The sequence below is a fragment of the Poecile atricapillus genome, chromosome 2 (genome assembly GCF_030490865.1).
Source record: "Poecile atricapillus isolate bPoeAtr1 chromosome 2, bPoeAtr1.hap1, whole genome shotgun sequence".
NCBI lineage: Eukaryota > Metazoa > Chordata > Aves > Passeriformes > Paridae > Poecile > Poecile atricapillus.
The window spans coordinates 50,089,001-50,106,069 of NC_081250.1; the positions used below are offsets into that span (position 1 = coordinate 50,089,001).

The 17,069-nt window shown below is 38.6% G+C and overlaps 1 protein-coding gene across 1 annotated transcript in view; it reads right to left on the reverse strand.

The window, feature by feature from the left end:
* Positions 1–17,069, reverse strand: part of CNTNAP2 (contactin associated protein 2) — a 1,026,949-nt gene that overhangs the window by 83,190 nt on the left and 926,690 nt on the right. Inside the window, exons 17-18 of the mRNA XM_058833182.1 lie at positions 5,553–5,771; positions 2,784–3,020 (exon numbers count right to left, since the gene is read on the reverse strand). Of these exons, the coding sequence (XP_058689165.1) occupies positions 2,784–3,020; positions 5,553–5,771 (456 nt within the window). The remainder of the gene's footprint in view (positions 1–2,783; positions 3,021–5,552; positions 5,772–17,069) is intronic.

Sequence of the window (17,069 nt, forward strand, 5' to 3'; positions counted from 1 at the left end):
ATATTCTTTTAAACTAAAACATACTTGGCTGTTTTGCCCTTACTTACTTTGCAGTTACTGTATATGTTTGCCCTTTGTTTCTGGAAACTACATTCATTTTTTTCTAATAGACCAAGAGGACACAGTATTAGGTTCCAGGAGCTGCTATTAGAAAGAAAATGTAGGACTCCCTTCTTTCACAAGTCTAGGAAGCTTGACAACACACATAAGTTGTTCCAGTACTTTACTTGATTTAATAGGCTTAATGCATGTTAAATTGACAATGTGAATGTAATGGGCTGTAAATGAACTGTTCTAAAGATCTCATTATCAGCATTGTTTGTTACAGAGATTTTACAATTATTTCAATCATAGGATGCCCCAAACCCAGTCTATTTTGTGTAATTTATCCTCTAGCTTTTCCCCCACTGTCCTATTGTTCCTCCTGTAGGGAGGCCTCATGAACTCACCCACACTAAATCACACTTGGGGATATTCTAGATGAGTACAGCAGTCTTCAGCACTAACAGATAGGAAATTGGCAATTTGCACCTTGTACATACAATCAAAAGGATTTAAAGAGCCATTTTTAGCCTGGAACAGATTTGATATTGAAAGCAGAGATCTGATGTCATGTTTAAATGGCACAATACTGTATGGCACAGACATCCCTGCACTCACCAAGAGTACTTCTGCATGAGCACCAGCTCACAGCAAGTTTCACTGCATACCCCAAGTATCCCAGTCAGAGCTCTGGGCCCTTGGCTGCACTGGGAGACTGATAAGGAGTATCACAGAGTATGATATTACTGCCTTTGCTATGGAAGTGCTTACAGGCCAGCCAAAACCAAGGTTTGCCTGCGCTAGGTGCCCAATTATTCCCCTAATGGTATATTTTCATTCTGCTAGCCCCACACCCAGGAAAAATCAAACACTCTAGCTTAGAGCTAGTTTTGGTGGAAGGTTGGGGCTTACCTATCCAAAAGAGGAACAAAACCCTCACAAAAAAGTCAATGTGATGAGTCCAGGAAATACAGAAAAAGCTATAAAGTGAATTCAGTAACTATGGCATGGCAGTAATTTTTTTTTTTTGGTTTTTTTTTTTTTTTTTGTTTTTTTGATTCAACACATGCAATCTGTAAGAGATTGACCCAGTTCCAGCATGAATGGGTTTTCCCTACCATATAACTGCATTAGTGAACAGAAATACTAAATATGCATTACCATTATTCATGACAAACCATTTGCTAAATTAACTGAAATTACTGTATTCACATTCTCAGGAGTTGCTGATTGTATACAGTCCTGAACTGAATGGACATGTTTTATAATTTGCTTTTGAAGCAACACAGCATGGTGAAAGCTGATGAAATTCCTGCATGCAAGCACAGTGGAAGCCATTACCTAAAGAAGCAGCTGCTTCCCTTCTGCTGTGCTAGAAATACATCATATTTATTGGAATTTATAAAATAATCATGCCAGAGATTCATCCTTGTCTGGTGATGTGAATATTTGGTGATATGAAAAGAATCCCTTGGCTTTTAGAAGAGGGTGGTCCAGTATATGAGCAACATCAGCAATGGACAAAGTTTTGCTGTGACAGAACGAAATTAAAGTGAACATACATAGAATATAAATGAAAGTGGCAAAAGTGTGTGGGGAGGAAATGCAGTCCATAACACAGCATCAGGTAAAAAGACTGCCTATTTCTGTTATAAACTTTATGCTTCCTATAATTGTGGCTAAAAGAGAGCAGGGTATGGATATTTTCAAAATAATTCTTGATTCTGACTTGGAAAAAACCCTGAGATGTTAAGAAAGAGTTGAAAACTGGAACATCAAAGACCAGGTTCTGTCCTCTACAGCCAAATTAGCTCTGTGAGGGGAGTCTGGTTTCTGGTGACCTAGACTGCCTGCAGGATTCCTGTTTCAGAGAGCAATGTAAAAGAAGAGCAGCACTTTATGACTACAGGTTTCTTTAACATCAGGGATACTAATGAGAAGAGCCTTCACATTTATAGCTGAAATGTTGAGAAAGCTTTTAAAATAATTAGGAAAAGCAGTTGATTAGACAGTCAAACAAGAAAAGATAAATTAGTACTTTTCTTCTCAATTTTTGTTGTTGGGTCCCTTTTTCCCTTGCTCCTTGCCTTTCTTTCTCATGCAAAACATCCACAGTACATTGTTCTCTTACAATCATTGATTTTGAAAATTCAGAACGTATTTTAAGTATTTCCAAAGGACTGATATAAATGTGGGATCTCTGTCTTCCCTTATTTCTAGCAGGTTCAATCCCTTACCCAGTTTGAGGTACTAAAGGACTTGATCTATTTACAGATGGATAAAATTTTTAAACCAAATGATGGCTTCCTCATATATAAGATATTCAACTTAAGCATCATACCTACATGTCTGAATGACTAGGTAGCTTTTGTTTAAATCCATGTTTCTCTTCTAAAGAAGTTACCATGACATTGTGCTAGTTGGAATTTATGGCTCTCCAGCTCAAGACTGTAGGGGGAACACCCTCTGCCAGACCTGCTACTACTACAGACATTCCTGATGCATTTTGTTGTGTTATATGATTTAAGCAGGTAACATCTACTCCTCATAAGAGACGTGGTTTGAAATAATCACATTTAAATATACACATGGGTGTATAATCTGACTTGCTAGCAAGAGGTATTAAACAGGATTTACTTGTTTATTTAATGAAGCTGAAGCATCGATTTCATCGTGGTTTTTTTTCCCCTCAGGCAAACAGTTCCCCCCTACTCTGCCTCCTGCACTGAGGTAAAATTTACCTTTTATGCAGAATGGCCCATCGTAGGCAGTTTTGGAGCAGTCACAGGAGTAGCCGTTGTATTTCTCCACACACTTCCCACCGTTGGCGCAGTACATCCCGTAGCTCGTGCAGTGGCCAGAGCAGCCAGGCTTCACCCCGGGCGTGACTTTTGCTCTCTCCTCCAGGTCCAGCGTCACCCCGTTCATCCTCAGGGAGCGAATGCAGCCTAGGAAGCCTCGCTGACCTCCTGCTGCACCTGAGAGGGATTGTTGAACCGTGAGACAACACTGAATGGATTTTATTGCTGATGCTTCAAATTAAATATACTATAATTAAACATACTAAGCCTTGTAACTTCATTATAAGGAGTTGCCTTGTCCTAATGACAATAAATCAGTGAAACTTAGCCCTTTGATATACCATTAACAAGCATAAATAGTAATTTGTTATCAGTGCTTGCCTTATACTGATTAGACATTTGAGATTCTAACCTTACACAGTAAGACTTCCTTTAATTTCAACTTCAATGTTTTTAGAGATAACAGTGGAAGAAATGAGCTTGGTTCAACTGCTGAGGTGCAGCCTTTCTCTCCTTCTGATTCATAATGGTGGGTGCTAATAATAATGCCATAATATGCTATGCAGTGTTACATTTTTCAAAGCCACAATGGGCAAAGAAAAAAGGAGTCAAATCCCCATTCTCAGTTACAATAGGAAATATTCACGTTAATTTCCAAGAAACATCATGTATACTATTTACTTATCAGAACATAAACTGAAGGATGGAACACTGAAAAACTACATTTGAAAATCTGGTTTGAGATGGTTTTTTATAGCAGCTAATAAGAATTGTCTTTCACCCCCAAAAATGTGAAAAAATGTGATTTCAGCTAGGAAAGCATTATCTGAGGCTGGATTAGAAACAACAATGAAAAAAACCTGAACTGAAAAATGTGAGTAAATAACGAGTGCTGGCATCTTTTCTGCTCATCCCTCCTCTCTTTGATTACTGCAGTGCTGCAGGTGCTTGAGAGACCCTGAGGAGATCTGAATGCTCATCACCACAGGGCACAGAGGCTGATATTTACCTGAGTGGGGAAGAGGACTAAATACAAACCAGAGAGGACTGCTTCAAACCACGTCCTGGTAACTGGACGATTTGGAGTAGGAGCTGGCAAGGCCTGGTGTCTGCTGAGTGCGTATGGCAGAGGGTGTTCTGGTGTGTATATACGTGTCTCATATACACTGCAGAGGTGAAAAACCTCCTTTCCCCTCTCAGTGACTGTCCTAGCCCCTAGGATGCAAAGTCATCACACCTCAGGCCACCTTGCTCACCCAAAGAATAGATATTTATTCTACAGAAAATGGGAAAGGAAGAACCAAAGCGATTCTTGTTCAGTGTTACCCTCCAGGGCCCCAATATTTAGGTATTCATTCTGGGCACTCCAACACATATCCATCCTAGGTCTGACTCCAGGCAAAGTTTAAAGCAGTTCTCTGGCATGTGTGCTCCAATCACCAAGTTATATGAAATAGATGTAATTCAGAAAGAAAAAAAATCTGGTGCAAATTATGACATTCTTCTTTTGGCAATAAAGGTACTTCAATACATTGCTGGTGTTACAGTCAATTCAAAACTAACAAATAAAATCATCATTATCAACAATTCTCAAAGACCTAAGCTAAGTAAAAAAAAAAAAAAAAAAAAATCAGCTCTTCCTGTTGGCAGCAAAAGGCTGGGTAATTTTTTTAAAGGTTAAGTGTTCCTCTTTTAAACAAACTTCATCTTCCAGCTTATTTTGAAACTGCCATTTACAAGGATCACAGCAGCAAAGGAGAATCTGAGCTTGTAAATAACACCTGCACATCTGGTGACACATTTTACACAGTTTGTAGTGACACTGGGCTGATTACTAAAGCAATGAAGACTTTAAATATCATTTTAACTCATTTGAGTTATTGAATGCTGACTAACATGGAGAAAAAAGATTTTCTTTTTTCTCTTTTCACTTCCTTCTTCTCTTGTAACAGATATCTAGAGGAGTATGAAAGTGTTTCTTTGCTCAACATTTCATGCAGTTCTGATTCCAGCTAATGACACTTGGCATGTCAGCACTTTGCAGCCCTGCAGCTAACAGTTGGAGAAATACAAATGCTGTTGGAATAGCCTGCCCCAAAAGTAGTGGAAACCAGTAGCTCCAGAAAGCAGCTGGACTAACTTGGTTCCAGGGAATGCATTTGTGTAACACTGTGTGGTACTTTCCTACATCAAATGAGTAAATAGCCTGCAGGACGAGAGGGAAAGGACTGCAGTGAGAGCTGTGAATGCAAAAGTATGGCCAATGATCAAATCTAAAGAGGCTGGAAGTTCTGCCGAGGCTAGGATGGGCAATGCGGGCACATGAGGTTCTGGCAAGAACTCTGCAGAAATTTTCACTTCTGTGGTGGAAGAGTGTGTGTCTGGGAAGACACTCTCAGCAAAAAAGGAGTTTGGCACTGCAGTCTGCTGGAGGCACTTTCAGCCAGGAGATGCAGGTGGAGGGAGACAAAAAGGACAAGTTTCTAATGCACAATATTTTTCTCTTAGTTGATCTTTGTATTTCTGTAATTATGGACATGTTTTTCTTTTAGTTATTTATTTTCTGTTTTTCTTTTTCCTCCTCCCCCCCCTTTGCTGACACACAAATGCTCGAGGAGCACAGCTTCCCACATTCACTAACTGCTGCTGGCCAGACATGAATGTTCAGCACGGTGAGAGCGAAGCCCAGCTGCCCCCTCTGTGTCTTACCAACATAGAGCTGGCTGTACAGTTCCAGCCGCGTGTGTCCTTCTGTCGGAGCTTTCCTGACCTCCAGGGGCAGCTGGTCCACCTGCAGGCTGGCCTGCTTGACATTCCTCTCGGCGTTGACCCGGTGCCATTGGTCATCGTTGAGCGGGTTGGGAGATCTCACCACGATTTCCACCGGCCCGTTTCCGACATCGAATGAAAAGGAGACCTCGGTAGCGGCTGAAACAGCAGGCAAAAGGTGTCCACAATTTGTGTGCAGTCTTACATTGTAAACACATTCACTCACACTTCCCAAAGAGTAAGGAGTCATATCAAATAGAAATGTGCACTGCTAAGTCATCTTTCTGAATTTATAAGCACGTTCAGTTCCTTCTAACTTGAGTAGGAGTGCAACTTTTAGAAAAAAGTATCAGCAGACCCTCAACCAATTGCATTAATCTTTGAACTCTGCAGCTTTCCAGTTTATATGGGGTTTTTTTAAGGAATAAGCATTTTGATTAAAAAAATGGTGGAGAAGTCTAAATTATTTTTGATTTTGAGGGGCAATTAATTCTTGCAATGAACTAATAATGCTGTGATTAAGATCCATGTGACATTTTAAAAGAAATGGATCTTTACTAAGTCCTACAGTGCTCTGTTTTTGATTAAAACCACATCTAGAAATTTTACAAATGTCCATTAAGCCCTACTAGACATTCCTTCAGGTCATCCTTGGCAAATATATAATTTATAACTATTGTTGAATATTGAGTGCTCTTAATATAAAAGTTATTTTTAATAAAGTAGTATAATTATGTCTTTCCAATTGAGAATTAGATTATATATCTTTGGGCTGCAAACTCTATTCTGGTGGCAAAACATCAGATTAAAGGGTTAAAAGAGAATGGATTATCAATTACAGCATTTACAAATGAGACAGAAGTAAAGACAAACAAGAGTTCAATTTAATTTGGTTTTTCTACACGCAAAATAAAAGAGCCAGAGCTCCTTTTTAATTCCCTACAAAGATCTCGGGTGCCCAATTAGGGTCTACATGTTCCAGTACAGCTGTGGTTTCTGGTTAGGTTGAATTGATAATGCACTATTTTAAAACTCTTGTTCAGCTAGGCTATTAAATTGGGGTAAGAACACCACTCCATGTTCATTATTGCTAACAATGCTGATAAATAGTGGGAAATATTTTGTACATGGCCTAATAGATTTTCACAAGGTTATATCAGATTGACTTGAGAGCATTTTTAAGAAAACTGAACCGATAGAAATAAATTTTTAACAGAAAATGTGCTTTCAACCCAAATTTATTATATAATTGATTTTTTTTTTCCAAATTGGCTACATCTAAAATAAAAAGAATTGAAAAGCTGTTGTTCTTTCTGTTCTTTGCTGAATAAAATAATTTAATTTGTTGAAGGAACTGCCTTTTATGAGTCATGGATTTAGTCTGTTTGGCCTTTTGCACTTTACAAGGCACAAAATTTGTATAAGCCAAAGCTTGCTGTTACAGAAATAAAGATGTTTAGTTTTAATGTTATTATGTTTTTTAACTTCAGTGGTTCTGCCAACAAACCCAGGCAAAGTAGGAATTAGAGTAAAACCTCTCCAGTACTTAAATTGTATGTTGTGTTCAAGTCTATTTTCAAGTGTGTGTGTTTAATTCTCCTTCAATTTTGCTTTGAAGAACCGCCTCAGATCTCTTTGCTGTCAGGCTTGAACAGCTTCCCAAAAGCCGTCTGTCAACAAGACTGCAAAATAAGAACCTCTTAGCAGAATTTTTCTCTTACTCTGAGGCAGCTGATGACATTGTCAATATTGCTACTGTGTACCTTGACTATTATCCATTCAGAATTTTTGAAAACCTCCGCAAGAATGCTTCTTTGTTTGCAAACCTTTAGTCTTCTGGATAGAAGTTTTCCCAAAGTTTCTAAAGGAAAGTCAGTCTTCTTTTAAAAGGGGAAGTGAGGAAAACTGGCAAATAAAGATATTTAGTAGAAGCTCTGTGCCTCCATAGTCTATGCATGGCTTTAAACTAAAATTTGTATTACAGCCTAAATTATATGGAATCAAATTTGTACTTTTTGGAGAAAATTGGTCCCCTTGAAATGAGTACCAATTGTATAAATTTATATTATATTTTTATATTTAATCTTATAGTTAGGGAAATAATAGCTTTCCAGCAAAATCTTCTCATCATAGGCCATTTTCAGTGCATGTACCTGCTGAGATGCTGGAAGTTAGAGAAAATAATACTGCATCTATGGACTTCCTGACCCTTCTTCAACCAATCTAAAAACATGATTCTCATACCCAAAGACTTTTTCAAGGCTTTCTTTCGTACCAAAAGTGAGGAAACATATTTGCTACACTGATGGACTGAAAAAAATCCGTGAAATATGTCAATGAAAAGAGCTTCATAGATGGGCAGAGGCTGCAAAGAGGATGTCTCACATGCAAGTTATGTTACTGGATCTGACTCTTTATTCTTAGTTCCATTTTCAGTCTATGGAATAAGAACTTTCCAACCAGGGACATCTCTAGGTAAGATGACAGGTCTTAACAGAAATGGATGAATATCTGACCACAGGCACATTAGTCAGAAAATGAAGACAAAAGAAATTTCACACCCCCAAAAATGAGACAGGCAACCTGGTGACAACTGACAGGCAGAAGGCTGAGGTACTCAACATTCATTTTTTGTCTTTGCTTTTACTGGCAATTGCTCTTCCCATGTCTCTTGAGACCCTGAATATCAAGGCTGGGAGAATGAAGAGTTCAAGGTCGGGTTTGAGCACGCTGCGCTGTCCCAGCTCCTTCTTTTTCCCCTTTGTCAGCTTTACTGAAGAGCAAGGTGTTATTCTTTCAGTCAATGATCAACTGTCTTGGCCGTGTCCTTTTCCAGTGCCTTTGCTAGCCTCAGTCTCCTGACTCCTGACTGGGACAGACAGAGAGCTTTGGCACTGTGCAAGCACTGCTCAGCAATAGGCAAAACAGTGGTGCGGTATCAGTGCTGTTCTAGGCACAAATCCAAAACACACCACCACATGGGCTGCTGAGGAGAATACTAACTCCACCTCAGCCAGAGCCAGGACAACATCCAATTTGTTCACAAGTTCAGTGTAACTTCTTTATAGAAGACTGACAATTATTTAGCTTTTTTCCCTGAGTATGTTAAACTTTGCAGTCTCTGTCTACACATACAGTCCTTGCATGATAAAATCTCTTTGACTCAAGTACATCTTTGACTGATGTGACAGTGGTGTTATTTTGTCAAACATTTGAATAGGGTGGTTGAAAAAATATCTAACATACATGTGCATATGTGAGTATTTACTCACAATGACTGACCCAGCACAGGTTTTTTTCAAAAAGATGTAGGAAATGAGCTGCAAAAAAATGATGAGAGGTTTGTACTGGCCATTTTTAGTGAGTTTTAGTGAGTAATGAAGTGAGTTTTCCTAATAATAATTTTATTTTCTAGTCTACCAAATACCATAAAACCCAAGCCAATTTTTCTAAGAAATGAGAATAATGATCAGACTTTGAACAAATGTCTGAAATTGCCTAATTAATAAAAAATAATAAAAAATAGTTAATATGGGTTTTAATTTATTCAGTTAGTACAATGTTTTGTGATGAAAATTTCATAAAATTGAACAAGGGTGAATTTTTTTATGTACTCCTGCTGCATAAATTCACTCAATACACTGAGTTTTGTGGCTTAGTTTTTACCCTTTCTGTGCCTTGCACAATTACATGTAATTAAATCTGAACACGTTTCTCTCATCGATTCAATTTTCTAAGGTCTCATGATGTTGTCAGCCATCTGTTCAGAACACAGAAGAGCAACTTTGGCAAACAAAATGCCCTTCTCTTTGTTCTGTATTGTTTTTAGCTCTATTCAGGTCTCACCATTTCCTGATCTTAAATCTATGAGGCATTTGCCCATAAAAATGAAGGAGTAAAACTGAAACACTGTGCAGAAAGATCTGGATAGGGCTGGAAGAGTGGTCTGACAAGAATCTGTGAAGTTCAGCATAGACAAATATAAGAAAGACAAAGATGATCAAAGCATCTGGAAGCCTATGGGGGAAAACCTGAGAAAACTGTGTTTGTTTAGCTTCGAGAAAGAAGGCTTGAGGGAGACCTTATTGCCATTGGTATAGTATTTAAAGGGTGGCTACAAAGGAGACATCCTTTCTATAGGAAGTCACATGGAAAAGATGAAGGGTAATGGGTACAAGTTAGTCCTGGGGACACACAAGAGGCAAATTTTTCACAGTGAGAATAATCAGCCACTGGGAAAATGTCCTCATGGAAGTGGTAGGTTCCCCTACAATGGACACTTTTAAGATTCAGCTGGACATAGTGTAGGACATTTTGTCCAGACTGTGTTTTTTTTAAGAGAGGTTGGACCACGTGATCCTTGAGGCCCCTTCTGACCTGGCATGCTATGATTCTGTGAATCTATGATTCTGTGATTGCATTGTCTGTAGGATTCCATGTTTCTTGGGTCCTTCTTTTCAAGGCTTTCTGGTAGATATGCTTTAGTTAAACCCGTGTTCTGAGGATCAGCTGCAGGGGAAACAGACACTTCTGTGTCCTTTGCTATGCAGAAAGTCAGGTTAAATGAGCTGATAGACATTTCTGGCATTCGAGATCTATGACCAGCTAGGTCTCCCATTTTCTTTGAACTCCTTGTATTTCAGGTATATTTTTTCTCCCCTGTTTCCTAGTTTGAAGTCAGTGGATGAATTTCAGACTAGGATCTCTAGTTATAATGAGGCTGCCAGCAAAGAAAGAATTGATAATAGATGGGTAGGTACTCACAAGATACTAAGCAGTAGGTGGATGTTCTCAAGACTCATAAACTGGGGAAAAAAGAGGAAAGGGATAACAACCCTCCTCTCAATCCTCTCTATAATGTCCACCCATCTCTCTATTTCTCTCCTTCTCCCCCATTATCCTTTCTTTGAAACACATAGTTTCTTGCTCTCCCTTGTACTTTGTTTCTCTTACCTCTCTTGATGTATTTTTACATCCTTCAAATGGGACTGACTGATGTTTTAGTTGACTTACATGAAAGGGAAAAGGATCTAACTTCATTAGAATCCTTTTGAAATCCCATTCTTAGAACATAAATGCTGTGTTACATATAGAATCAGAGTTCACTCACTTGGCTGTAAAATAGTTTACAACAGAAAGCTATAAATTGTAAATGAATCTGCCAGACAGATATTTGTTCTGAGAAAACAACAGCTTGAAAATATTGTATCTCCGTAAGGCAACAACTGCCAAACTTCTTGGACAGTTTGTTTGTAGATACACCTCTGACAAAGGGCTCACTGTCTGAACCTGTAGACAGAATTCAGTGAAATAATTGAAAATGAAAGAAAACTTAATCAAAAGAGAGATATGAGAGATATTTCTAGAGTCAGTGGTCTATGTATCTTTATATGAAATCTATCAAATGGTCAAGATCAGGTCTGATATACGTAGTTATTGAAATTATTCCCACTGCCTTTAATAGACTCTGGATAGAAAAGAAGGCATTCTAGAACTTGAAAGTAACTATCTTGTCCATCTTTCCTATTTATACTCAGATATTTGAGTTTAAAGATAGTTTCACAAAGTCATTGCTAAATTACCTTCCCTGGTGCCCTCATTTGCACAGGGCTGAGAGAGGCCATGCCAATGCTGACATGGAAACAACATTGGTAAGCTGCTCCTGGATGCCAGAAATAGGTGGAAAGGGCTACAGATGCTACCCTGGAGTGCCATATTGGAACACAGGACCTGCTTTAAGGAGGCCACTTCTCCAAGGACATGACTTAAAATTAAAGCTACCAAAGCAACATAACAGAGAAAAATTGTTGATCCAAGTTGCTTGACTGCAATACAGGAATTACTGGGTACTGTTAATAATCAGGTAGTTGTCAAAAATCATGACTGTATTTACAATAATGGGACTAAGCATCTGGATGGCTTCATCATTTATCTAATTCCCAAATGAAAAGTCCATTTGAACTAATGAGCAGAAGCTTCATTCATTTGACCAAATGACAGTGCACATCCATGCCCAAGACTTCAGTGATCCCTGAGCTGAGTGCCAAATGAACCAGCTCTGGAAGCTGCACACTGCATCAGCATGATGCTGTGCCAACAGTAATTAGCTCTAATGAGAGACTGTACTGCACCAAGGATCAATCCCAGCATAGCTGAGTGCTGATTTATGTGGACATGCTGTATCTTTCTCAGAAACAGCTCAGGTATCTAACATAAGGGCTCATTGTACAGACTAGACACATTCTATATTTGCCTGTGGGTTACAAGTAAAATAGGTAAAAATAATGGAACTTTACATCTTTTTGAATCTTATGCAGTCATTTATGTAAGTGCCAAGAAGGAAAAAAGGGTGAGTAAAGCTATTGCTTTGATTTAACATTAATAAGACCCACTTCTCATGTGTAAATCCATCCACAAGATACAGGTAGGGCTCGGTGTCTCTCTGAACCTTTAGAACAAGCTGTTATTCTGTAGTAAATGAACAATCCATCTAGATCTGTGATTCACCAATGTAAGCGAGTGAATTGGGGACATCAAGATTGGAGACAACCTGGGCTGAAGGGATCATGCACAGGTGGAGTTTGTAGTCCTCAGATATATGGATCAGGTGAGGAGTAAAGTTAGGCAAACTTTAGGAAAAGCAAACAGCTTCTTCCAGCTCTACAAGTAGATATTTAATAGGATTCCCAGGGAGTCTGCCCTCAGGGATAGGGGAGCAGAACAGAGCTGGCAGATCTTCAAGGAAGTCTTCCATAGAGCACAAGAGCCAGCAATCCCCAGGAGCAAGAAATCAGGCAGGGAAAACGAGAGATGGGCATGGCTGAGTAGGGAACTGCAGGTCAAATGAAAGGGAAAAAAAGCAAATGTACAGAAAGTGGAAACAAGGACAGGAAACCTGGGAAGAGTACAGAGATGAAATACAGCTGAGGAAGGCCAAGGTAAAATTGAGGCTGACAAGGGATGCAAGGAATAACAGAAAGGGCTTCCACGGGTATGTTAGCCAGAAAAGGGAGGTCAAAGAAGGCGCACCCACCCCCCATAAACAGTGGTGGGACACTGGTTACAATGGATGAGAAGAAGACTGAGGTACTCTACACCTCTTTTGCCTCAGTCTTTGTGTCAGTCTCTCTTCCCACACCTTGAGTGGATGGACAGCAGGATGGGGACTGAGGGAGCAACGTGCTTCCCACTCTGAGTAAAGACCTGGTTCATGACCATCTATGGAACCTGAATGTGAACTCTATGGGACCTAAAGAGATGTTCTCCTAGAGTCCTGAGAGAATTGGATGATGATTAGGCAGGCACAATTTTCTTTTGGTGAAGCCATGTTGGCTGTCTCTAATCACCCTCCTGTCATACACATGCCTTGACATAGCTTCCAGGAGGATCTGTTCTATGATCTTACCAGGCAGAGAGTTAAGGCTGACCAGTAGTTCCTAAGGTTCTCTTCTTTACCTTTTTCCAGCCACTGGGGACTTTGTCTGAGTATCATGATATTTAAAATATCACAGAGCATAGCTTGGCAACTACAGCAGCAAATTCTCTCAGGACCATGGGATGCATCTTGTTAATCCCATGGCTCTATGTTTGCTCATGTTCCTCAGGTGATCTTGAAGCTGAGTTGAGTTGCAATGAGAGAAACCTTTTCCTCTCAGTCCCTGCCCTTATGCTCAGGGACCTGAGTTGTGTGGGAAGAGAGATTACCATATGTATTGGTAAAACACTACTTCTCTGTGAAAAAAAGTACAGTGACTGCTATTGGCATTAACATTTTGATGATATAACTGCATAGTTAGTTTTAAATATTGGTGATTTCAGACATTCTGTAACAGAATTACTGATTTCTCTCAGTGAAATTCTTGCTGCCTGGAGGAAATATTTTTAGACACATTTTATCTTTAGTTATAGGAAGTCTATAAACATGTATAGAAATGAGAAGGGAAATTAACTTTTAAATGAAAGGTAAAGGAATGAAAATATTTATAGCTGAATGGCTTTAACTGTTAAAATTTTGGAAGAAATATTTGGAAAAGATACAAATAGTAATCCAAGGGTGGCTTTTTTTCCAAAGACTAAAGAAACTAATTTATGGTGAACAGAATTTATTCAATTCCTGTCCAGTTTCATTAGGAATATATAACACTTCAGAATGTCTGGAGCTTCTTATGATCTTTTCAGTTTGTTTTCATCTTGAAAAAAAAAATTCCAAAAAAACCCCAAAAAACAACAATAAAAAAAATCATATCAGAATGAAAAATAAAGGAAAAGGCTTTGTTAGAATTAGAATTGCAGGAAAGAGCACCCTCTAAAGTGCCTATCCTCATATTTTTGATCCTCATTTTCTCCACTGTTTGGTCTGCAGCCTGAAGGCACTTGATTCAGTCTGCTGTGTGCAGTACCTACATCTGGCAGATATAAACTTGCAGTTACATTTCTTTGAGAATGGACAGGGAATCAGATCTACTGAGAGATGTTGACCTGATTCAGCAAGAGCTGCTGTTTTCTTATGCATATGACTATGTTGTTACATTGTAAGACAAGGCTGCATACAAATGAATTATTTTGCTATATATTTAAAAGGAATGAACTTTAATGAATTATTTTCCTTCTTCCTTCATGATACTTTAATATCTTCTTTCTCGGAAGATTTACAGCTGGACCAGTAATTTCAACAACTGGACAGGTAATAAGCCTAAATTTTCAGTTTACAGAAACAAAGCATCTTTGAATTAATGGGAATTAAATATGTTAAAATAATTCTTTCATCAATTTTATGAATGTTCAAACATATTTTCATGTATCTGCCTGTCTGACTGAATAACTAGCTGTTTTTTTGTTTTTTCATTGCTTGTGTTGGAATAGACTCTACTGTAATAACCTTTGCCTATTGTATCCATGCTGAGCCTCGAAATTCATTATCCTCACCTGGGGTTTTAATCTTAAGTATTCAGTATATATAAGTTGACTCAAAAGTACTGTACTACACTGCACACAGGCTACCTGAATTGGCCAAAAACTCTTCAGGTGAAAGGTGGCTTCTCTCACCTTGCAGACAGACAGCAGTTCCCTTCCTACTGGCAGACAAGCACTTACACAAAAAACTTGCAATATTTTGGAAAGGCATAGCTATATTGGAGCTCAAAATGGCTCAAAATGAAGGGGAATTGGAACTCAAACCTCAAAACCTTTTTCATCATGAGTGAACATCTGTGTAGTGACAAATATTAGGAGGGATTTGATTTTGATAATAACTAAGTTATTTTATCTCACTTTAAATAATCTTGACTGCCAATGAACCGCTCAAACATAAATACCAGTCTTCCTACACAGTACATTAGATTGCTTTGGGGGACAAAAAAACCTGAGTTAATGGAAGTACCAAGTTTTCTCATAAAAGACCATGCAAAGGCCAAATATGCCCTGAGAAGATAATTATTTATTATCATTATTTATTCATTACTTCAGTTATGCTAATTGAACTGCAGCTGTCTTGTAGATAAGCACTTGGAAACAACTTCCATACTTTTATGGTTGTATTTTAGTTGATGCAGCAATTTTCAGCTATGGGCAGTATGAACAAAAAATAATATTATCAGTCCTGCTGAACCAAGGAACCAAAGAAAAGACATGTGAAATGACTTTAAAGTCAAACATTAAACAGTTAGAGCAGAACTTGAGAAAAACCCCACTTGCTTTAATTCTAAGGCTATAAATACAATTGCAGATTGATGATACCTCCCATCCAAGCAGCTCTCTTCCAGTAACTACTTAGCTGCCTGGAAAGAAGGAAGGGACAAGAATGGTGACTCATTGAAGGTCTGTTGATTCATCTCATGAGAGTTACTAATGCTTAAAAAAATACAGCAGCAATATCTCCTGGTCTCTTTTGTGACAGATGATTCACACAAAGGGAACTGTAGTCAGTGCACTGAGTGGAAAAGGGGAGGAGATGTGTGTTCTCCTGTCTGTACTGGCTTATAATATACTTCATTATATCCTTTTAACTGCAGCACTTTACCATGAAACTGAATTGCTCCCATACAACAGGAGGCAGCACAACAAGGGGGAAGGAGAGACATCAGAACAGAGCTCTCCCATGCAGCATGTAAAGGGTTTTGTGTAACTGATAGCTAGGTTTTTTTGGATAAAAGGCAAAATAAAAACAGGTGGTAATGTTCATAAAATCAGATTTTGTCTGAGCATGGTAAAGCATCAGAGAGGTTTTTGGAGAGGAGAGAATGGCTTATTTTACTATGAAAAATTGTTATGAATTTAGCACAATTCTGAAACTGCTGAGCAATGTGTTTAAGTGCTTACAAACAGACATAACGATATCAACGTCCCTCTTAAATATGTCACATTTGAATGTAATAAAAATCAGTCAGAACTGTAAATTGTGCATCATACTAAAAGTGGTAAGAGTCTGGTGCAGGTTTGAAAACTAGATATCCAGACTGTCATTCTTCTGTGATGTGCTTTTATGAAAGCACATTCCCTGTGTCCTTTTCTTCCTCTTCTCTGGTTCTTTCCTTATTCTGTAATTCGTTTATTAGCTGTAGGTTCTTCTGTGGGGTGTGGCTGAGACTTGTAAAGGTGTTTAGGTGCCTGGATGGTAGCTACTAAAAACCTTTTGCATCAGAGCAGGGGCTCGTGATGATATGAATTTATTGATTTTTCTGCCTGGCTGTGTAAGGTTTTTGTCATTTGTAGAGCCACTTTTATAAGAAATTTTTCATTGCTATTTATTTCTCTTTGGCTGTCCAGGGTCGCCATCAGGGTAAGGACTCTGTTGCACTATGCACTTTACTACCACAATAAAAAAAGACCATCCAAAAATATGTCTCAATTTTGTTTTTAGTGTGGTAACTCTGTATATGAAAGGGGTGTGTGTGAGGGGGTGGGGTGTGAGGGACCCAGCTAACTCAAATTTTTATCAAAAGTTTGAGTCAAAGATTTTCTGCTCTGGAAAATATACTTGTAATAATCTATAGTTGCCAAAATCCAGGGTAGATTTCCCAAGATGGAAGAAGATATCTTTGGTATTGCTTGCTTTTTATCCTGCAGCAGGAAGAAGTATCTACTAGAAATACAAATCAGAAGTATCATGGAGTGGTACAAGAGTGGGAAACAGAACTGACCTGTTGGAGGTAAAAATATGTTCTCAGACTTCATGGTAATTAGAGGTAGAAAACTTGATGCAGTAAGTGAGTGAGGGACCTGCCTGGTTTAGCCACCTTTTGTGAACTATCTTGCTTGAGTATGCATGAGTCTTGGGAAATGTAAAGCCAGCAGGAGACCTGTTCCTGTTTCCTGCTGTAGCAGTGGAAAACATAAAAGGGTGAGTGAGAGGATTTATGTATTTATAAAGCATTTTTTCTTAGATTTCATACTAGTAGAGAGTTGTCTGCAGTGCATAATTTGAGACAAAAAGCTCTATTTTAAAAACAAAGTCAAGAC